This window comes from Erpetoichthys calabaricus, chromosome 1 (genome assembly GCF_900747795.2).
Source record: "Erpetoichthys calabaricus chromosome 1, fErpCal1.3, whole genome shotgun sequence".
NCBI classification, from domain to species: Eukaryota; Metazoa; Chordata; class Cladistia; order Polypteriformes; family Polypteridae; genus Erpetoichthys; species Erpetoichthys calabaricus.
In genome coordinates, this window is record NC_041394.2 from 168,351,871 (window position 1) to 168,375,936 (window position 24,066).

The 24,066-nt window shown below is 38.3% G+C and overlaps 1 protein-coding gene across 1 annotated transcript in view; it reads left to right on the forward strand.

Moving 5' to 3' along the window:
• ptn (pleiotrophin) overlaps nt 1-24,066 on the forward strand; it is a 429,887-nt gene that overhangs the window by 286,143 nt on the left and 119,678 nt on the right. Inside the window, exon 3 of the mRNA XM_028808352.2 lies at nt 4,611-4,784. Within this exon, the coding sequence (XP_028664185.2) occupies nt 4,611-4,784 (174 nt within the window). The remainder of the gene's footprint in view (nt 1-4,610; nt 4,785-24,066) is intronic.

Sequence of the window (24,066 nt, forward strand, 5' to 3'; positions counted from 1 at the left end):
GAATCCTTGGGTATCACTGGTTTGACTTTGTATCAAATGAGCAGTTGCTCATGGAGACCCGAATGAGGCACAAGACCTGCATAGTGAGGGAGCATTAGTTTTGGTACTACAGCCATGTAGCACGATCCAGCTCGCAGGATCTTCATTGTTGAGGACCCGAGTGGCTGGACCAGGTCAAGGGGACGCCCACGTAACACCTGGCTGTGGCAGACAGAGGGCCATTCCGAGAGGGTGGGACTAGTACACATGTCTGCCTGGGGGGTTTCCAACCAGGATCCTGAGCTGTTTAGTCGTATGGTGAATGTGGCAATGCACTGTACCAATGTATGCTCCCCAACCTGATGTAACACTGACTGTTTAGTCCCAATATCTCATGGATCAAGCATCCAGTCAATATCTGTCTGGAGTTTGCACAGTCTCCATCTGTCTGCATGGGTTATTACCAGGTGCTTCATTATTCCTCCCAAATTTCAAAGATTAGTGTCTTAGGGTTGTTGATGATTCTAAATTGTCCCTATGCGTGAGCGCAAGTCACTAGTTTCCCATTAGACTGCTGTTGTATGTGGGGTAGCTGTTGTTGTGAGTTGGAGTCTGAAACATGGCGATAAGGGGATGAGGTCTCCAAAATAAGTTACAAAAGTTGGCCAGGACAGTCACTGGCCTGCCCAACAAAATGCTCAAAAGAGCAAAAATGATGTACTTAAAAGGGTAAGCTGTAGTAACAAAGTTCAATACCAAATTCTAAAGCTGTAATCCAAGAAAAAAAGCAGAAAATCTCTAAAACTAATAAATTGAAAGAAATAAAACAATATTCACAATCTCCACACAGTCTCAGTTCTCCACTCCTGGGTTTCTATGTCTGGTTGGCATATAGAGACAGAAGGACGACCCAGCAGCAGTGACTGCAGGATGGACCCACCCTTTGGATCTCCATTCACAAAGTAAAAGGAATGGTTATATGAGTTGTTATGTCTGATGTGAGGGACGCTTCTGATCCATCAGGAGTGCTGATTCAGTGGTAAATATTCGGACAATCAATTGACTGTCTTCACCAGACACCCAGCTGACTTTGATTTCTCTGTAGGAGTGTAACAGTGATATTCTCGAGTACCAGGTACTCTTTTAGCCATGAAAAATTACATTCGCTGTTCAGCAACATGAGAAAGGATATTAGACATTTGATATGAAAAAATGTTTGACATTTTTGATAACTTAATGATTGAAAACTCAATGATTAACATCTACTCAAAAAATCTAAAATCTGTGTTGGTTACAAATATGTGTTTCTGAGGACTAAACATAGCTAAGCCAATAATTCTAATTACATTTTGGTCAATTTCAAGGGGCTGCTTTGACCATACAGTGTCATCTGGACCAAATGTTTTAATTTTGGCCCATATTATACCAATTAATGTACCAGCGTGCAAAGTCCATGCCTGCTCAGTGGTTTACTTCTTGAGCTATGACTTGTGAAATCTGATGAAAAAAATGAGGCGGATAAAATCAACAATCTCTCGGTAAACTGGCTGCGTCATGGAAAGTATTGATCTTGCATTAAACAAATTTTACAGGGTGTCTTCTGACTAACATGGGTACACCTGGTAAATTTTTCCAGAATTTTGTTGAGTCTGAAGTGCATGGGCCGTTGGTTGATTTGCTATAGAATGACCCTTTATAAATTTAAAATCATCTTAAAGCTATGCATTTGTGCATGTGCTGTTAGACAGTCCCTGTCACCTTCTGTTAGTAATCTTGTATGGCTTAAAATCTATTGAATATTCATGATGTAATCACCACATACATTTTGCCTTGTTTCTGAGTAATGTTACTACAAACTAAGGGAGAGCACAGAAAATGAGCGTTCATTGAATGTGAACTTGAGGAGTTACTGACTGAAATGGAGAACTACCATCCATCCATCCATCCATCATCCAACCTGCTGAATCCGAACACAGGGTCACGGGGGTCTGCTGGAGCCAATCCCAGCCAACACAGGGCACAAGGCAGGAACCAACCCCACACACCAAGCACACACTAGGGACAATTTAGAATCACCAATCCACCTAACTTGCATGTCTTTGGACTGTGGGAGGAAACCCACGCAGACACGGGGAGAACATGCAAACTCCACGCAGGGAGGACCTGGGAAGCGAACACGGGTCTCCTAACTGCAAAGTAGCAGCGCTACCACTGCGCCACCGTGCCGCATGGAGAACTACAGAACTGCAAAAAACATTGTTTATGGTGGTCTCTATGCAGGAATCACAAACATGAAAAAAATACAAGATTGGGACCAAATGACAGCAGCTGAATGGAGACAGAGCAAAAATAATATGCCATCATTTAGTGTCCAGACTGCCACCAGTACACAGCAGAACATTCTTATTGAACTTGTAACAAAAAAAAATGCCAAATAAATGTCATTTTTACAAAACATAAAAGTGCCTTTATATTCAGCATACAACATTCAAAGGTCTTTGAATTGGTATTGCATTGATGTCCTGATAGACTGGATCTGGGCCACATTTGTGCTCATCTTGGCCAATGTTAGGTGGAACATGCAGTTCATGCTTCTGTGCTATATTTTACAGTGCTGCACAAGCCATCACAATGTGACAAACCTTAGCGGAACTGTAGAGCACTGAGCAAAAATGGACATCTAACTTTAAATGAACCAGTGGTCCATTCTAGCACTGATTGTGTGCTAGTGTGCCTTTATATCTTCTCTCTTGAGCTGTTGCCACTATCACCTGAAACAAGAATTGTACACTTTGTCTATAATGTACTAAAAGTAATTGCAGTCCTACTTGGCCAAAAAGTCAACCGTCACACACAATATGATATTTTTGATATCCACTGTGGTAACTTTGTCTCAAAAAGGCAAGAAACCATGGTTTGATGACAGCATGTATGTGAAAAACTGGAGTTTAGGTGAAGAACTGCTGAGTTTCAGGCTTGCTAAACACTGAAAGCCTTAAAAATTCGTACTTCTTTACCTGGAGGTAATACTTTTCTAAATTAAATAACAAGAATAGAAACATCCCTTGACTACTGTTAAGAACAATGCGAAGCAATATGTCATATAAAATTCATTTTCAAATAAAAAACATCAGTTCTATTATTTTAGTGCTCAAATAGACAGCATTAAAATGAAGATCAAAACAATTATCCAAAACAAATTATTTCAAGGTTAAATTCATTGTGTGCACTGCTTTAGTAATTTTAACTTGGTAAATTAAAGTTTTCTCCTAATTTTTACAATGCATCCAAGTGTCTCAGATTTATTTTAAAACTCAAACACCAGTTAGAAGCTGGACAAATGGCCTGGTTATGTCACTGTGCAGATTTGAAGCCTGAAACCTAAGGAGGTAGCTGAAGTGTGGCAGCTACCTTTTCATTTTTATTCTTGTGTTTATTATCTATATTCCTTAGTCTCAATTGCCCTCATGAACGAGTAAGTTTTTTAAAACTGTATAAATACATAAGATCCTTTCAGCAAGATTTTGTAATAATTTTTAACCCATATTACTTAATTTGCTTGAAAGCCTGGTGACACTTAGTATGTAAATAATAGTATTCTTATTGGTACCACTCTAAAAACACTTTTTGATGTTTTCAAAAAAATACAAAATAATACAGTTTGTAATAATTATTACATGGTTTGCATATTCCCAGCTTGCATTTGAGGATTGATTGGTTTCAGTGAGTGTGCATAACTGTGTATGATTACCTGTTTTAAATGTGTCAGTAATACTTCTCAAACACCAAAAAAGTTTAGTCCTTTATAAGTTGTCAAGTATATTACACTATTTCAAAATATCTATAGGAAATAGCTGGATAAAATCTAAACTTATATTTTTATTTATAGATTTATGTTACTGGATTATAAGCAGCCCTTACAAGCAACACTTTTATAAAATAACAAAAAATATTGGAAAATAACATAAAAATGATTGCAAAAAGTGCAATTTTTTTGGAAAATAATAATAATTGAGAAATAACACAATCATTTTTTTCATCAGACACAGCCACAGCGACTTTTATAACTTTATCTTTTTAAAGGCTTAACAAATTGATCAAAGCCTGGAAGAATAGATAGAAGAGTTAATCAAGGATATCCTCTGTTTCCAGAATGAATATGTGAAGATAACCATAACATGTAAAACAGTGTGGCTGTGCAACAGGCCTTCTGTATAGTACAGAAACTCACTGGAATTGTCAGGCTATTCATCCACAATATTTACATCATATGTGTCCTTGCAGAAGTTACCATCTTTAATAAAGATTGATGGCCTCCCAGCCATCACCTTTTCACACTCCTATAATCTATAATCTATAAAAAAAACTGTAGAAATAGAAAACAAACACTGTTATTTACTGTATTGTATCCTGCATTTACAGTATATCATCCTAAAACGTCTTTCCTACACTGGCCATAAAGAAAATAAGCAATCCACAGTAGTCTACAGGACAAAGTTTGGAAAACCTAAATAAAAAATAATTTAACTTAAACAGAAATGTCTTTGAATATGACTTACTACTCTGTTTAGAATAATGTTGTAATTTCTGTTAGATTTATGAGAAAGACAATTTTTACTTTTATTTTTCAGGAAAAAAGGAAAGAAAGTCCGATTGTAGTGAATGGCAGTGGAGTGTTTGTGTGGCTAACCTTGGGGACTGCGGTCTGGGAACAAGGGAGGGAACTCGAACAGGAGCTGAGTGCAAACAAACCATTAAAACCCAGAGATGCAAGATTCCATGCAACTGGAAGAAGCAGTTTGGAGGTGAGTTGTATAAGTTCTAAGGCATATGGCAAAATGGATCAGGAAATATTAATTTCTTTTAGGTTAGATACATTTTCTTTTTGCAGTATATGGCAGGCTATTACTGACACTTTAACCATATGTGTTATTCCCTGTTCTTTTTTACATTTATGTACTGTTTTTCACTCGCTTTCTAATACTTTATTTGGAATTTTATATTTTTTCTGTGCCAATGAGACATTTATTATGGCTGTCAGATAAAAAAGGTGAACTTTGCCACACTGCCAAATATACATACAAAAAAAATTAACAAATAAAAGATAACATTTTAAAAAGGTTTCAGTTAATGTCATGTTATTAGGTCTTCACCCCTTCCTATAGGTATTCACTGTTTTCTTGTCAGTTAGGCATCCAGATTTAGGTGAGCAAAACAGAAACCTAGGAGCAAGGATGATCTGGAAAATCAGTCACCAGGCAAAACAATTCAAAAAGACAAACGTCATAATTGAAAGCATTTAACACTAGAATTACCAAAGCCTACGAAAAAACTTGTAAATCCGGCCCCCCTTAAATCCCTTTGCACCTCTCCGTCAGTGTCTTTTGTCCTGTAAATGTGCCGATCAAGACAAGCAGCAAGCAGCCTACTATTCCATCCCCCCACCGCCACAGAATGTGCACAAAGTTCTCCCAGCTCATGCCTTGATTTTCTGGGAGTGAAGTGCTGGAGTTTTAGAGTGGAAATAATAGGTCGTTATTTGGAACACATGCATTTCATGTGTGTTCCGTTTCTACAATAATCCGTGTAAACACACTGTTAAAACAGAAACGTTTTTCATATTTTAGTAATAAATGACAAAATGTAGGCATAAACTACATAATATGTGAAGCCTGAAGTCCAAACATCAAATAAACACTTTCACAAAAGGTTCAAGGATGATACAATAGCTTCTGTGGCATAGCAGTAAGAATTACTGACTTGTAATCAAGAGTCCCCGGTTCGATCATGACTGCCTCCTGTATTTACTGTTCTCAGTAGTGTGCTGCTCTTATTGTTCATATTATACAGTAAACTCATACATTTGGGTTGCATCTATAACAGCCGCTGTACATTTATAGTACTTATAAAATGTTAGCGTTTTATTTTTCACTTTTATTCTCTCAGTCATGATCACGATACATACTACTGACCCCCCCCCCAAAGGGATCTGACGCTGTTAGTTTTTATTTGAAACTGGGAATAACTGTAGATGTGTGTGGTGTTTTGAGACAATGGAACTGGAAATTCTCTGATCTGGAGGGATAAAAGCTGACACACAAATGCTGGTGAATCTGCCTTCTTTGTATCTCACCATCACTTGATTTTTTTTTATTCAGTTTTGAGTGTTCCTGCTTACGCTGAATTAGTATGCACCTTATGGTCCATGATGTCAAAGCTGCACTGTCCTGGAGTACAAAAGAAACAGCACTGTTCACCAAAATGTAGAAGCTGCATGGGCAAGGTGAAAAAAAAACAAAACACGGTCACTGATTACAAGAGCAAGAAGGCATGCGAATGAATATGAATAATGTTGCATCCATGCCGCAATGTTTTCTGAAATGTACTATACAGGTCATAAAATGAATAATTCTAAATATCATATATACCGATGCCTTTGTTTTTTGTCAATGCGACTTTGACATCATGGACCACAAGGTGCATACTAATTCAGCGTGAGCAGGAACACTCAATAAAACTGAATAAAAAAAATTAAAGTGATGGTGAGATATGAAGAAGGCAGATTCACCAGCGTTTGTGTGTCAGCTTTAATCCCTCCAGATCAGAGAATTTCCAGTTCCATTGTCTCAAAACACCACTCACATCTACAGTTATTCCCAGTTTCAAATAAAAACTAACTGCGTCAGACCCCTTTGCCCTGGGGGGGGGTGTATATGTCAGTAGTATGTATCGTGATTGTGACTGAGAGAATAAATGTGAAAAAAAATGCTAACTTTTACAAGTCCTGTAAATTTACACCAGCTGTTACAGACACAAATCAAATGTCGGCAGATCTAACCGCTGCACTATGGAAGCTGTCGTATTATACTTGCACCTTTTGTGAAAGTGTTTATTTGATATTTGGCCATCCACCTTCACACATTATACAGTTCATTTCTACATTTTGTCATTTAATACTAAAACATGAAAACGTTTCTGTTTTAACGATGTGTTTACATTGATTGTTGTAGACACAAAACACACATCAAATTATTTTCCCTTACAATTCTGGGTAGCTCACTCCCAGATAATCGATCAAGGCAAGAATTAGGAAAACTTCTTACCTGTTCTGAGGTGGTGGGTGGGATGGTATAGCAGGCTGCTTGCTGCTTGGGCTTATCGACACATTTAGAAGACAAAAGAGGCTGACGGAGAGGTGCGAAGGCATTTAAGGTGGGTCGGATTTACGAGTTTTTTTGTTGGCTCTGGTAATTCTAGTGTTAAAGTTCAAAAACATAATGGGTTTTAAGGCTTAAGAAAAAACAGACTTCAGAAACTTCAAGTTACTTTTAAGGTAGAATTCTAAAGAATACAAATGTTTATTTAAATACATTGCTAAGTTGTCCCTAAGAAGCCTTAGATTACAGGTATGTAATTACAGTGATCAGGCAATTCTGGCAAGCATAAGTACAATCTGCAATATACTATATACTTACTGAATAAAACATGCAAAGAAACTCTTTGGACTTTGGAAACAGACTATGCAAACATAGTAAAAATATCCAATTCTCTATAGTAGACACCCAAATATCTAATTCTCTTAACATGTTACATTTTGTTTTAGAATTGATTTTTCTTCTAGCCTTTTTTACACTACTTGATGTTCAGTTTCCTAAAAATGATCAATAGCACAGCAAGGTTGAACATAATCTTTATATCACTGAGAAGATGAATACGGTTGTGTGGATGTTTGAGATGGAGAAGTTCAATTAAGACATTAGGAAAACAATGTCTTTATCTAGTCATTTAGAGGTATGGAGTCTTTAGTGACCACATTTAAAGTTTAAAACATGGTCCATCATAAATGTCAGTGTCTCATTTTGTTGTAAAATCAAATAAATAAAGAGCTTCTGCAGCAGGGATAAGACTACTCACTACCTACTGTCTTGTTCATCTCATAGCAACTTGACTTCCCATGAATATAGCTAAAATTTTATTTTGTATGCTTTTACTTTTAATATAACATAGTACTGTATAACATTCCCAAACCCGTTTTATCCAAATAGTGGGACACAAAGTGCTGAGATGTATTTTGGCAATATAAGGGTGCAAGCATGTATCAGCCTTGGATGCGGTATCAGTTTGTCATAGGGAAGGGGAGAGTATGCACACTTGAAAAGACTTTGTGGGAGGGGAAAAATGATTATACAAGTAAAACCTATGTAGGCTCAGGAAAAATATTCAGAATCCACTCAGACAGTGGCTGGTGTGGTATTTGAACCCAGGATATTGGATATATGAGACAAAAGCAATAATCAATATACTGATTACCAAGGCATTTGAGGCCTTTTTTAAAACCACATTACAAAAAACAAAATTTCACAGATTGACCTAGCAACAAAGTATATGAAGACCTTGATTAATTTATTAGTTTCAGTTTGGTTGTGCGGTTTGTCTTTGTCCATCACTATGTAATAATTTACTTCAGTGTTAAGTAGGAACCATTGTGATACATTATTATTATTTATTTTGTGATCTAAAAAAAGCACAATTATGGTAAATTATTATTTTTTCAACCATCATTTTATTTTATCACACTGATTATGTGCTCCTTCTGGCAAAAAGAAATGTAAGTGGTGTTTAGAGGTTTTGTTTTTTAACAAGCTTTTCAGATCTAGCAGCCATTCTGTGTGACATTTCTATTTGCCATTTTGTTTTTGTTTTGACTTCCTGGCTTTTTCTGATCATTGTTATCTTTTAACCATGCTGTTTGCTCTCCCTGTCTCCTGCTCTATTGCAAACTATTTCATTGTGCCTTTTTTAATTTGTGGCATAGTACTTCAACATCACTACTAGCTACAGTGACTGTTTAATAGGTAAACTGTATTTTCCTTGCCTTTTTCTTTTGTTTCTTCTTGCAAAATAATGTTAGTGCATCAGACAATGGCAGAATTACCTTTCTACTTTGTAGCGTTTCTGTTGTGAGCTAAGAGTCCCAAGAACTAAAGAGATTCAAATCACTTTAAATAATGCTAACTAGAGGGAGATATCACCATCAAATCCTGGCTAGTAATAAGGGCAGGCATCAGATCTTTATAAAATAAAAACTTTATTCTCTCACAATGCTCCTCAATAACAATAAAGCTCTGTGGAGCACCAGGAGCAAAGGAATTGCCCAAAAACACTAATGTAATCCAATGCAAACAAAGTCCCAATACAGCGATCCAGAAACATAGCCAAATACAGACCATACAGGTCAAAATTCGAAAACATACCAAAGGCATAAGCACAGCAAAAACACAATTAATTCATCAACTCCAGAGTGCATTCACAATGAACAACCAGGTGGGGGTTGGGTTGTGTGGGGTGGAATTGGGCAAGGAGTTTACTGCTGGCCAGGTTTACAACTGAACATGAAAGAACAAACAATAGTGTAAAAATACAAATTCATAGTAGTTTAAATTCCAGTACAAACTTAAAGTGCAAAACGTTTGTGCTTGCCTTATTGCTAGAAGTATCAAAATAAAACAAGTGAGTTGGAGTTGTATGTTGAAGACCACAATTACATTATAGCAATAACAAAAATATGACTAAATAACAAAGATAAGGATGAGTATAGCATAGTTGATTACACATTTTTAGAAAGGATAGATGAAAGAAAAGGAGGGGGTTCCCTTTTATGTAAAGGAATTTAAAATGCACATCTTTTCTACATTTCGATGCTGAACTACATCTTAGTGAGGATGTCTGGATTCAGATGGAAAGCATCTATATATATAATTCACTAAAGCATCCGACCATGGCAGGCAAGACGCAAGACAGAGCCCCGCCCGCCAACTCACCGAGCCCCGTCCACCAACAATTCACTAAGCAGCCGACCATAGGATACGCACGACAGAGCCACGCCTGCCAATTTACAGAGCCCCGCCCACCAACTCTAAGACCATGGGATACGCATGACAGAGCCCCGCCCGCCAACTCTAACCCTCCTCCTGCCACCTTCGCAAACTGTTTTACACACTGCATACAGCGATTCCCAACCGCGACAAACATGTTTCTTCTTAGATGGTTCTGCAGGAACGGGGAAAACCATTGTCTACAAAAACCTTATTCATACCATACTAAGAGCATAGTGTATTTGTTGGCTTGCCCGCCTGCCCGCCCGCCTTACTGTTACCAGCATACACCGCAATGTACTGGAGTGTAAAACTATCGCAGCTGCTACCTCACAAACTGTCCTTATTCCCCGGATATCCCTGACCCCATCAGATTCAAATTTGCCTTTTACTTTTACACGCAGACAATTTCCTGTTAGATTGGCGTTTGCAATGACAATTACTGTAATAAGGCACAGGGACAAACTTTCAAAAAGATATGCCTGTATCTGCCAAAACCAGTTTTCAGTCACGGACAATTGTATGTTGCTCTCTCCAGAGTTCCATCTTTTCATTCACTCACAGTTGTATCCTCAAACCCACCCGATTTGGACAACTGTGTCTTTCAGGAAGGGTTCAGTCATCAATAAATAATTATGCGGCATATGCTACGCTGCGGGTTGGCTAGTTAAGAATAGAAGGCTTACTTCTGAAGTGTGTTATAGATACTCCAATGCAGACAGTAATTTCAATATGCATTTAAAAATTATTGAGAAGACAGGTTTTGAGGGGGGTAATATAGTCATTGGGGACTTTACTTAGTATATTAATTGTACTAATTTTGCAAATAGCAGAGTATAAATGATGAACCACTAAGGTCAAGTGACCATAACATTACACACATTCTCAATGTTTTAGCAGAGTATGGATAGAAAGACTAAAAATTTTAATGATAACTTTATTAGGGCAAAGTTTGAACAGGTGCAGCAAGTATCTAAAGGTGATAAACTTATAATCTTTTAAGTGTGGAGATACATATAATGCTAGATAGGAACATATAAAATTGGAATTAGCAGGAAATTTAAAAAAATATATGCGGTGAGTTAATAAGGAAAATGAAAAAGAAGCTCACAAGGAAAAAGCAGCTTTATGAAGTAGTATATAAGGCTAGGAACTCCAATGCTAACATTAAGACATATGAGAGCAAATGGGTAAATATTAAGAAGGCTGTTATGAAAGCTAAAAGGCAGTTGTAGAAAAATATTGCACATAAGTCAGAAAATGGCCCAAAGAGATTCTTTCAGTATTTTCATAGGAAAGAACAGTCAAGGAGAAGGTGAAGTGTATAAGGGAATAGTAAGAGAATTAAAATATACAGACAGTAAAATGTGACTTCTTTCAGGCATTCATTTAAGATCAGAACAGCTATTAAACCTTTCCCAGTACGTATTATATTGCACAAGGTTGTGAAATTTAGAGGGAAACTTTAGAACAAATGATTTTTCTTCTATATGAATTAATATATCTGCTCTTTCATATAACCTTGACTCAAATTAGACATGGCTATGGATAATAGATGATTATCTTAAAATTATATAGTTCAAGGTAAAATTAAGTGAAAGCATATTATTTCATGTGAAATAGTATAATTTTAAAATATAAACATGTTAAATTTGAAAAGTTTCCTTTCACCAAGCCATATACTGTAGAGTCACATATTCCATTTCAATTTCTTCGTTATATATCTAGCAACTATGAATAGAATATATGGATGTAAAATCAATATAAGATATTCTTTTAGTTGTTCATATAAATAAGTCCTTTTTAAAATTTCATAATATATGGAATTAAGTATATTTTTATTTGAAATATACAAATGGCTTCGTTTCGTCCACAGATATGAGACTGATGGAGGCTTGGCAAACCTTTGAATGGTGTAGCAAGTGTGTGGCAGGATTTTTCTGGCATGATTCACATACTTCACAGCTTTGGCCTTTAAAGGCCTACAATAGAGAGAGAGACTTTCTTCCTATGTGAATGCTTTAGTTTTGTGTGCCATTATTTACAATGTGTTATAACTAGAATGATTTCAGAAAGTATTCAGACCCCTTTACTTCCTGCAGACTTTATTATGTTGTAAATTTAATTTTAAATTTATACATATGGCATTTTTGCCCATCAGTCTACATTTAGAAACCCATAATGACAAAGCAAAAAAATGTTTTAGGAAGGTTTGCAAATTTGTTAAAAATCAAAAAAACTATTGTTCTCATTCATATAAGAGGTTTTGCTATGGCACTTCAGATTATATTCTGGTGCATTCTATTTGTTTTAATTATTATTGTGACGTATCTAGAAAATGACTGTAGTCCACCTGTGGAAAAATTGAATTTATTGGATATACAAGCAGTTGTGCACCTTTCTAATTTATAAGGTCCCATAATTCATGTTGCATATATCAGGACAAAAACCAAGCCATAAAGTTCAAGGAACTCTCTGTAGACATTAGAGAAAACATTGTGGTGAGTCATAGATCAGGGTTAGGGTATGAAAGCATTTCTAAAGCTCCAAGTGTTCCCAGGAGCACAGTGGTCTCAATAATTGTGAACTGGAAGAAGTTTAGAACATCTAGGATTCGTTCTAAAGTTGGATGTCAGGCCAAACTTATTAACTGGACAAGAGGGCACCTACTCAGGCATTTATGGTGGAGTTGCTAGATGGAAGACACTCAAGTAAAAAGCATATGACAGCCTAATTGGAGTTTCCAAATGGCATTTATAGGACACCGAGAGCATGAGGAAAAATTTCTTTGATCTGATAAGTCAATAATGGAACTCTTCAGGCACTATGTTTGGCAATGACCATAACGTCTAAGACGTGTTATGATTCAGTGCCATATATTTCAAAGTAGCCTAGTAGTTGTATCAACATTTGTATGTGGTCAACAACTGACTGTCAAACAAAATAAAGTACAATTCAATATCTTTTCACCAATGTTTATTATTAGTGTTCACATTGAACTGAGGGTACTCTAATGATAAAATAATAAATACAATTTTTTTTTCTCATATCAAGTAAAATAATGTAAAATAATAATTGAAAAAGGTGTTTCCCCTTTTCTTCTTTTTTCTTAGCTAAATTTCACATATAAACAATGTCAACAGACATTAACAGCTTAACAACTTTAATACCACCTTTTCTCTTTGTTTCCAACTTTCCACACCCCACTTTCTCTTGTTCAGTGAGAAAAGTAAGCTCTACTTTGTGCTGCCAGGATTTTAAATCTGGTCTGGAATGGTGTCGAGACCATTCTCATATACATGTGTAGGTGCTCCTCTGTGATCCTGGAGCAATATTTAGTTTTAATGATATTCATAGTAGAGAAGGCTGCCTCACAGATGTATATGGAGCTGAACATGCTCAAGATGTACAGGGCTACTTTCCTCAGACCTGGAAAAACTGTCTCTGAGACCATTTGGAACCAAAAAGTGGCAGGGTCCGTTTCTCCAAACACTTTTCAGTGCCGCATCTTCTTGGAGATCAATCAGTTGCATCTGGAGAGGCCCAGCATTTGCCCACTTCCTTTGAGAACCTGCTGATATCTGTGATAAGGAATGGGCTTTGAATGAACAGGATGAGCTGCGGTCCAAGGCTGAAGCTATCAAAACATTTGCTGAAGTTTACTATTAGCTTGTCAACAAAGTCAAAAAAAGCAGACCCATTTCTCTCACCCGGAATCTGTTCCTTCACTGATGGGAATTGTGCACAGTCTTTCTGCAGGTCTTCCTTGAACACCAAGTTTCGTCTGGAAGGTGCAGACAGCTGTCATCAGGTCACAAACTGAATTGTCCTTGCCCTTTAGGTTTAGATTCAGTTCACGCAGGTGCAAAGTGATATCAACCCAAAAAGACACAATATCCATCTTTTTCTCCGCTTCCAAAAATGTGAAAATTGTGTTGCCTTTTTGCTCTTCAGCTGTGCCAAGAAAGTTGCAATTTCCATTCTGGTGGATCAGAAGTTCTCCAAAATTTTGCCTTTGCTGAGTCATCTTACATTGTTTTGCCCCAGAAGATCGTCAGCATTTGCATCCATTTCTCTGAGGAATTCCCTGAGCATGCAATACAGATGGATAGAAGATGCCCTGAGAAAGTGTATCATGCTCATCATTGTGTTCATCAACTCAGCATACTTGTCTGGCAGGGTGAAGCATAGGAGTGTTTGATTAATTATGCAATGCTAAGAAATGAGCTTAGGATTGTCCTCTTTCATTCATGTCACAGCTCCCCTCTGCCTCCCTGTCATGGCAGGGCCTCCATCTGTGGTTATTGAAACTACTTGTTTTGGCTCTATTCCCCTCTTTGCTAATATCATCTTTATGGCCAGGTAGATGTTCTGTCCTCTTGTGCTGGTCTTAACAGACCTCTTTCTTCTCTTTGTTGAATAATCTTACATAAACTGACAGCTAAGCATCGGTTGACACATCTACAGCTAAGTCTACACATGGTGCCTTTTGAATTGCTTCATCCAGCTGTTCTAACACATCCTGCATTAATATTTCTGTCTTTCTTGTGACTGTTTCAAGTTTCAAGTTTCAAGTTTCAAGTAGGCTTTATTGTCACTTCAACCATATACAGTTAGTACACAGTGAAACGAAACAACGTTCCCCCAGGACCAAGGTGCTACATGCAACATAAATTTACAACATAAATTAACAGAAAAACTAAACTAGCTAACTAAGAGGCCTAGTTAGCTGGCTAGCAGAGACAAGACAGATTGACCTAACATAAATTACCTAACATGAATTACCTAACATGAATTACAGCATAAATCAACAAAAACTAACTAACTATCTAAGGAAGACTTATTTTTAACCAGACAGCAGACAACAAAGTGCACGTGCAATGTGCAAACAAAAGCAACAAGTGACAGTGCGACAAAAAACACAAACGTAACATAATAATATGGTGTTGTGGTGATGAGTTGAGGTAGTGGAGAAACAGTAAACATTCCTTAGTTTAGCAGCAAAAAAAAATTAGGAAGTAAAGAAGTTAGTGCAAAAAGTAAACCAGTAATGGATATTGTGCAAAAAAAGAAAGCATTTACAGGTTGGTGTGTACGATAGTTTGGTAGTGTAGGTCAGTGTGTTTAAGCTTGTGTTGATTAGTCAGTCCAATCTCAATGTTTTGAGGTAGTTGAGTTAAGCTAAGTGATAATGTTTGTGTGTGTGTGTGTGTGTGCGTGCGTGTGTGTGTGTTTATCAGTCCAGTCCCTTTTTGTTGAGAAGACGGATGGCTTGTGGAATAAAGCTGTTGCACAGTCTGGATGTGTGTGCCCGAATGCTTCGGTACCTTTTTCCAGATGGCAGGAGGGTGAAGTGTGTGTGAGAGGGGTGTGTCCGATCAGCCACAATGCTGGTGGCTTTGCGGATGCAGCGTGTGGTGTAGATGTCTTCAATAGAAGGGAGAGAGACCCCGATGATCTTCTCTGCTGTCCTCACTATCCGCTGTAGGGTCTTGCGGTCCGATATGGCACAATTCCCAAACCAGACAGTGATGCAGCCGCTCAGGATGCTCTCGATAGTTCCTCTATAGAAGGTGGTCAGGATCGGTGGTGGGAGCTGGGCCTTTCTCAGTCTTCTCAGAAAGAAGAGACGCTGTTGGGCTTTCTTGTGTAGGGAGCTGGTGTTGAGGGACCAGCTGAGGTCCTTCTCCAGGTGGACGCCCAGGAATTTGGTGCTGTCGACGATCTCCACAGAGGAGCCATTGATGCTCAGCGGAGAATGGTCACCTCGTGTCCTCCTAAAGTCAACAACCATCTCCTTTGTCTTGTCAACATTCAGAGACAGGTTGTTGTCTTTACACCAGTCCATTAGCCCCTGCACTTCCTCTCTGTACGCTGACTCGTCGTTCTTGCTAATGAGACCCACCACGGTCGTGTCATCAGCGAACTTAATGATGTGATTTGAGCTGTATGTTGCTACACAGTTGTGAGTCAGCAGTGTGAACAGCAGGGGACTGAGCACACAGCCTTGTGGGGCACCAGTGCTCAGTGTGGTGGTGCTGGAGGTGCAGTTCCCGATCCGTACTGACTGAGGCCTTCCGGTCAGAAAGTCCAGGATCCAGTTGCAGAGGGAGGTGTTCAGGCCCAACAGGCTCAGCTTCCCAATCAGTTGTTGGGGGATGATCGTGTTGAATGCTGAGCTGAAATCTATGTACAGCATTCGAACGTATGTGTCCTTCTTGTCCAAGTGTGTGAGGGCAAGATGGAGTGCAGTGGAGATGGCGTCGTCCGTTGAGCGGTTAGGACGGTACGCAAATTGCAGTGGGTCCAGTGAGGGGGGCAGCAGGGACTTGATGTGTCTCATGACAAGCCGCTCGAAGCACTTCATGATGGTGGGTGTAAGTGCAACAGGACGATAGTCATTGAGACAGGACACAGAAGACTTCTTGGGCACGGGTACGATGGTGGTGGCCTTGAAGCACGTGGGAACGACGGCGCTGCTCAGAGAGATGTTGAAGATGTCGGTAAGAACATCTGCCAGCTGTTCTGCACATTCTCTGAGCACTCTGCCTGGGATGTTGTCTGGTCCAGCAGCTTTACGTGGGTTGACTCTGCGTAGAGTTTTCCTCACATCCGCTGTAGTGAGACACAGCACCTGATCGTTCAGAGGAGGGGTGGTCTTCCTCGCCGCCACGTCGTTCTGCCTGTCGAACCGAGCGTAGAAGTTGTTCAGCACATCTGGGAGGGAGCCGTCACCGTCACAGGCAGGTGATGTCGTCCTGTAGTGTGTGATGGCTTGTAAGCCCTGCCACATGTGCCGTGTGTCGCCGCTGTCTATGAAGTGATTGTGGATTCTCTGGGCGTGTGCGCGCTTCGCCTCTCTGATGGCCCGAGAGAGTTTGGCCCTTGCTCTTCTAAGGGCCACCTTGTCTCCCCCTTTGAAGGCAGAGTCTCGGGTCCTCAGAAGTGCACGCACTTCCGCAGTAATCCACGGTTTCTGGTTGGGTCGTGAGATGATGTTCTTGGAGACAGTGACGTCATCGGTGCACTTACTGATGTAGTTGGTCACTGATGAAGTGTACTCCTCCAAGTCAGTGAAGTCGCCGTAAGTTGCAGCCTCCCTAAACATGTTCCAGTCAGTGCTCTCAAAACAATCCTGAAGAGCAGAGATGGCTCCTGCTGGCCAGGTTTTCACTTGCTTCAGAACCGGTTTTGAACGCCTGACGAGTGGTCTGTATGCTGGAATTAGCATAACAGAGATGTGGTCTGAGTAGCCGAGGTGGGGGAGGGGCTCAGCCCGATATGCGCCAGGGATGTTTGTGTAAACAAGATCCAGCGTGTTTTCCCCTCTCGTTGCAAAGTCCACATATTGATGGAATCTAGGGAGCACTGACTTGAGATTTGCATGGTTGAAATCTCCACCAACAATAAACAGTCCATCCGGGTGTGTATTTTGCAGTTCACTGATCTTTGTATACAGTTCCCATAGCGCTTCCTTAGCATTAGCGCCAGGTGGAATGTACACTCCAATAATGAAAACGGTGGTGAATTCCTGTGGTAAATAAAAAGGTCTGCATCTAACAGTCACAAACTCCACTAGCGATGAGCAATAACTAGAAACTAGCACAGAGTTCTTGCACCATTTCGCGTTGATGTAAACACACAAGCCGCCACCGCGAGTCTTACCGCACAAAGCTGCATTTCTGTCGGCGCGAAACGAGGCTAGCCCATCTAGCTGAATAGCGGCGTCCGGTACTTTGTCGCTGAGCCATGTCTCCATGAAAACAAAGACACAGCAGTCTCTAACCTCACGCTGTGTAGCCTGCTGGAGTCGGATGTAGTCCAGTTTATTGTCCAGGGAGCAGACGTTGGATAGGATGATGGACGGGAGAGCCGGCCGGCTAGGGTTTGTTTTTAGCCTAGCACAGACTCCCGCCCGCTTTCCGCGCTTCTGCTTCCTCGCGCACCGCTTCCGATGTCCCCTTCTCCAGCCGCCGGCATCAGGCAACGCCGAGGCTTCGAGGCCTGGTTTGCGCAGCAAGCCGAGGTCGCGTAGCGTTTCCCGCAGCTCATCATGGATGTCGTTAACCGGTTTGTTTAGGTAGAAGAGTGTCTGGCGTTGTATGTACGAACACCAGTCGCGACGATATCCATACATAGAGTAAAATAAACACGTTACACATAAAAACGTAAACAACGTAGCACCGTTTTTGCTCCGGAGCGGCCGCTGCGTGCTACTGCCGCGCCACCATTTCCCCAAAGGTGTTGATGTTGAAATGGGGATTTGGTTGATCTCTTCAAATAACTCTTCTTTTTGTTTTCCCTCCAGTAAGGTTTCAGCCACTGCACTCATGCATCTGAATACTTTCTGAATCCACTGCACATAAAAATTCTGTGGTTCAATTTTATGTCACATTGTAATTCAATTTCACTGGTAGTGATTGCAAGTAAAGCATATGTTTCCAGCTTCATGGAAGTACAGAAGATACTTCTACATAATTTAAACAGCTTCATGATAAATAAAACCTGCCACAAAATTTTTACTGCTTAATACGTGTAAAATCAAGATTTTGTCATTGCAATATACTTCACTTTACAAAACTTCCTCCTTTATCTACTAGAGAGACACAACTATTAATCAGCCCTTCAGACAGTAGTGACGTTTCATAATCAAATCAGTCTCTATCAGGATGCACATCCTTAGACTCCTTAAAAATCTGAAAACAGATCTTACATTTACAATCACAGGTAATAGTGGAAATCCAGTCTCTAAAAATATATTCCTCTCCATCTTGTGCTAAGATTGATTAATCTGATTTATAACTGTACATGATACGCACATCTATAAGCTCTAAATTTTTACAATTTCTTTAAGTTTGTGTTTAACACCTATTTTCAATAATTATTCTAATGCTGCTCACTCACTGCCTATTTCTTCTCAGGTGTAATAACCCTTTTTTTCTTCTTTACAATACTTTAGGGGTACGCTGCGTTGTTGGAAATTGAAAATATAAAGTTCACTCAATCAAATCAATTTAACAATTTTACAAAATATGGTAGTATCTATTGGAAACACTTTTTTTAGACAAAACATTAATTTTATCTGCAGATTATGGACATTTTTAATCAGTTCTTTGTTTCTGAATACAGTGCCAAAAAAGATGGAAAAGAAGATAAAAATACATAAAACATTAACTGCATACTGCAATGTATAGTTCTTCTTTGAAAGACTCAATAAGGACAATATAAATAAAAAAAAAGAGTAGAGTGCGACATCGGAAATTACATCCATCCATTTTCCAAACACACTTTCTCAAATATAACATCATAAGGAGCCTAAATCTTTTCATTTCATCACTGGAAATGGTGTGGTGTGTCATAGCCATGATAAACATAAAAAGTTGATGATGAGGTTTAATGAGTAAGGAGTGTTGACATTATTTACATTGCTTACATCTAGGGTTTTTTGTGGAGGCTATATGTTCTTCCCAGGTTCAGATTTTTTAGTTTTATTTTCTTGCACTCTGATCTACAACTTGATGTAGCATTAAAAATGTCCTGTTTATAATGGCGCTGCTGTTGGTCTGACATGATTGAAACATATCAGATGAAACATTTCTGCACAAGGAACAGATGAAAACAGAGAACTAATTGTCATAAATAATAATAATCAGTAATTATAAATGTTGGCAATGAACACTTTCATTGATTAGTTGATTACGTGATCAAGCTGAGTATGTTGTACTACATAACTGAGTCGCTGCTTCATTCAGTAGTGAACACATTTGAAAAAAGGTATGCAAGTGCTAGAAAAGACGGTGCAACCTTAGACTTTCAGAGTTTGGGAGCACTTTACTCTGAATTTAGAAAAACATGTTGTGAGTTGCAAAATGTGTACTGTGACACAAGATCACAATGGACATTCACAAACATTTGAATAGGAAACATACCATTACAGGCTCAGTGGAAGAGGAAGACTTGCTGTCATCCCAGTAGGTGAAATGTTACTTCAGCGTTCTGTGATTCAGATACATGGACACAGTGTTTACTAGGCTAGGCATAATGACATGACTTTCGGTTTGAGGTGAGGAATAAGTCGAGTCATAGTCCAGCCCTCTACAATGCAAATAAAACACTAGCAAACGCAACAGAATTTCATGATAGGCAACTGAAAAAAATATGTGTCATTTGCCACCACTTACCATATTTGGGTGTCTTTGTTGTTTTTGAGAAATAATAGTGCTGCTTTACATGTTTGCATACACGTGCAATATTAGTGTTTGTGTTAAATAAAAAAAAAATGATGAAAAAACTGAGTCCCTGTCCGAGCAGAAAACTTTATTTCAGTCTTGTGTTCAAAGGAAATCAAAAACTCAGCAAGAGTGCATTGTTGAATCCCACATCAGATTAACCATGACTGAAAGGCTTATCTCTCATTCCAAATTAAAAAACAGGCGGACGGTGGAAACGAGAAAGTTGGCTATCGGACTTCAACCGCTTTTATAGAACATGGAGGAAGATGTAATAATGTGCAAGCACAGCTGCAACAAGCTTAGTCTAGCCAGTAAAACAGATTTTGTGGCAGGATCATACAGTTTCACACATGAAAATCTAACAGCACACTCCCAAAAGCAAATGACATGCAGCAGGCTACGACAGTGTATTGGCTGCAAGCAAATATGCCAAAGAATCTGCAGTGGTAAAAGGTTTCCAGATACAAACAAGACAAATGATACTGCAAAAAGGTCTGAACTTTCAGTTAAAATAAACTCTGCATATTATATAACAAAGGCAGAACTGAGTTTCACACATGTGAAACCACTTGTTTTGCTGGAAACGGAAAATAGTCTGGACATTTCCCCAAAATGTGATGTACGTTGTGCTGAACTAATTTCAAACATTTCTGCAGACTTACAAAAAAAAAAGAAACTAATTAAGTCATGATGGCGCAAATGATTCTTCCATGGTGGAATATTGTGGTGGTCAGATATTTACATGATGCTTTGCCAATAAACCATCTCTTTCACAGAAACTGAGAAAAACTAAAATTTCATTTTTAATTTTGAAGTATGTGTTTACTGTGATTCTAAATACATAAGCCAAATTAAGCTTAAAATAATCATTAGTTGCAGCCCTAGTCCAAAGAAGTCATCAGCTTTACCTTGAGACTTCAAAATGGAAATTGTAACTCTCCTCAGATACTTCTTTCAAAAAATTTACGTTTAAGAAATTGAACTACAATTAGTTTCAGTCACTCCACATCCAACAACTAACAAGAGGACATTAAACAATGCTGTTTTTACATCACTTGAATTGGAATATGCTTTCTGTGAAAGTTATTTGGTCACCACATGACATTTTAAAGAACTAATATAAAGAATGTATTTAATGTAGTCTAATAATACATATAATTCCATGCTCTTATCACTTTTATTTTTAGTATAACTCACTGTCACAAAAATATTTAATAAACAAAAATTTGACAACTGACTCTTAAATTAAGTAATCAAAAAAAGTAAATGCTCTAACTTTCAAGTCAGTTAAAACACTTGAATGTTACTCTATGTGTACATTTTCCACCTACCTATATTTTGGACTCTCATATCATTCTAAGTAGGTGAGTGAGTAGACTATCTACTTATGAAAGTTGGTCAAACAAAAAAAAATATTTTTTTGTGTGTTTGAATATTCTTAAGTTACAGATTCAAAGCCCAATAACATAAAATACAGGAGACTCAATATTTTCTGTTTTATATTATAATAAAGTTCACTACAGAAGCAAAAACACCTTTTCTTTTCATCACTGAAAACTAAAATGCAAAAATGTTTGAGACTTACTAATAGTAAAAATGTATACAGTATATGTGTGTGTGTGTGTGTGTGTGTGTATATATGTATGTACATATATACATATATATTTTTTTTACAATCCATTGCATACTTAAAGATTACTGCTGCTTCACAGTGCCAGCAAAAAGTTTCAATTTTAACCCAGGTCAGTGTTATTCTCAGCATGATTGTACAGATGTTCTGTTACTTACCAAAGGTTGCTATGCTAGATTAATTGGCAACTCTTAATTGGCCTGTTTTGAGTGAGTAGATGGGTTGACTGCAATGGACTGGGGCATCATCTATGGTTTGTTACTGCATTGCACCTGATGCTGCCAGGAATACGCTGGTTCACTGCCACCCTATCATAAAATAATCAAGTTTGGAGAATGAATGTAATATGCATTGAGCAGCAGGGTTAAAATAGATCAAAAACAGGTGTTCATTTGCAAAAAGTATGGCAAATATAAGATAATTACCAGATTCTGTGTTCTGTTTGCTAAAATCGGCATGAAAGAACATGTACTTTTTCACTTTAGGTCACTGGGCTTATATGTGGTGACTTTAGATATCCTAAGTAATGGTGAACTCACAGACAGCATCTTATTTGTACATTTTTTCTCATTCCTCATTGAAAACACTTGCAGTTTTTTTCCATTTAAAACACAGAAAAGAAAAAAAAATAGATTTATCATGATTGTTTATACAGCTTGGATTGTTTACAATGTAATTTGCACAGCCATCATCCCAATCATCTCAGTCAACTGTAGCTTGATTTTGGGATAAACCCCTCTAACAAATTTCTTGTTAAACTCTGTTCACAATAAACAGATTGTAATCTTACAGTCTCTCAAGAAAGCTCCTCTTAATGATGTTGTCCTTTAAAACAATATACACATGTAAGAAATAATATCAGAATTTCACTCTCCAGTTAGAGTCCATTAAATATTTAAAAAAATAATCTTGCTTATAACAGAATCACATGGAAAATATGTTTTGAAAGTGAAATAAGATGTAAAATGCAGATCATGTTTACAGTGAATACTAAACAAATGTTTACAAGAAGTGCTAATGTAACTAATTTTGAATATTGGTGCATTTATAGCTTCTGCAAAAAGATTAATACCATATATAAGCACTTTAGCTCTTTCAAAAAAGGTAAACTAATGGAATTTTAAGGAAGGCTGGATCTCCACAACCAGAAAAATGTTTTTTATTCTTTTGCCCAAGAAGTGCAAAGGTACAAAACCTGGGTGTTTATTGAAAGTAACCCACCCAAGGGAGGAATAAAGAGAGAGAAAACACTGAGGAAAAAGCAAATAGAAGTACAAGGAAACTGTTCTGATCAACTGGATCTCAGGTACCAGTGTTTAAACACTTTCGTACCAGGTTTGGTAGGTTACCTGCATGTCCCGCACCAAAGTTCCACCAGGCACCTCCTTTTTACCTCCTCTCTCCTGCCTTTCTGTCTTTCTTATTATGTTCACCTCTTCCTTCTACCATTGAGCCTTTATCACAATTCACATTCAAACAATGTTCCCTCAAAGCTGCGTGGCCATGTGGCTGCGCACTAGTTGTGGTGTGAGGATAAGGATCTGCGCTGGTATCCAGAAGGTTACCGGTTCGAATCCCCATCACTGCCAAAAGAGATCCTACTCTGCTGGGCCCTTGAGCAAGACCCTTAACCTGTAATTGCTCCAGGGGAGCTGTACAATGGATGACCCTGCGAAAACTAACAAATTCCTAATACAAGAAATTGTATAAGGCGAAATAAAGAACAAAAAAAAAAACCTGCCGCGCAGTCATTTTGTAATCCTGCGCACAGATTGTCAATGTAAATAACCAGCAAGCCACATTAGCTAGCATATTTTATTTCGTTGAGTGACCAGTCGCTGCACTGTCTACTGTACTTCACTCAGTTTGCTTTCTCTAGACATACAGTAGTACGTTAAATTAACAGTTTTTGTGTCGATTTCGTTAAATTAACAGCCTTTGTGTCAATATATTAAAATGTTGAAGAGAAAAACATGTACAACAAGCGGTAAAGAAATACAAAATAAGAAAGCGAGAGACTCATTTAAGCCTGAATGGTTAAAAGTAAAAGTAACCACAGATATGGCAGATTCGAGGAATGTGGCATTTGAATTAGGTTGCATATACGAATACTCAGACGAGAATGGACTTAAGTGAAAGTTCTGTGCTGCTAGTTCAAGTAATAAGGCTAACAAAGACAACGAATATGTCACCGGAAAGCGTTGGGATATGTGGAAGCTTGACTACTGTAAACGACATTTATTGTCGCGTATTCACTTAGAAAATGTTGAAATTTTGTACAATCGCTCGCATGGAATCGACCTGAAACGTCTTCTGATTGAAACAAATACTGAGCGAGAAGAATGAATTG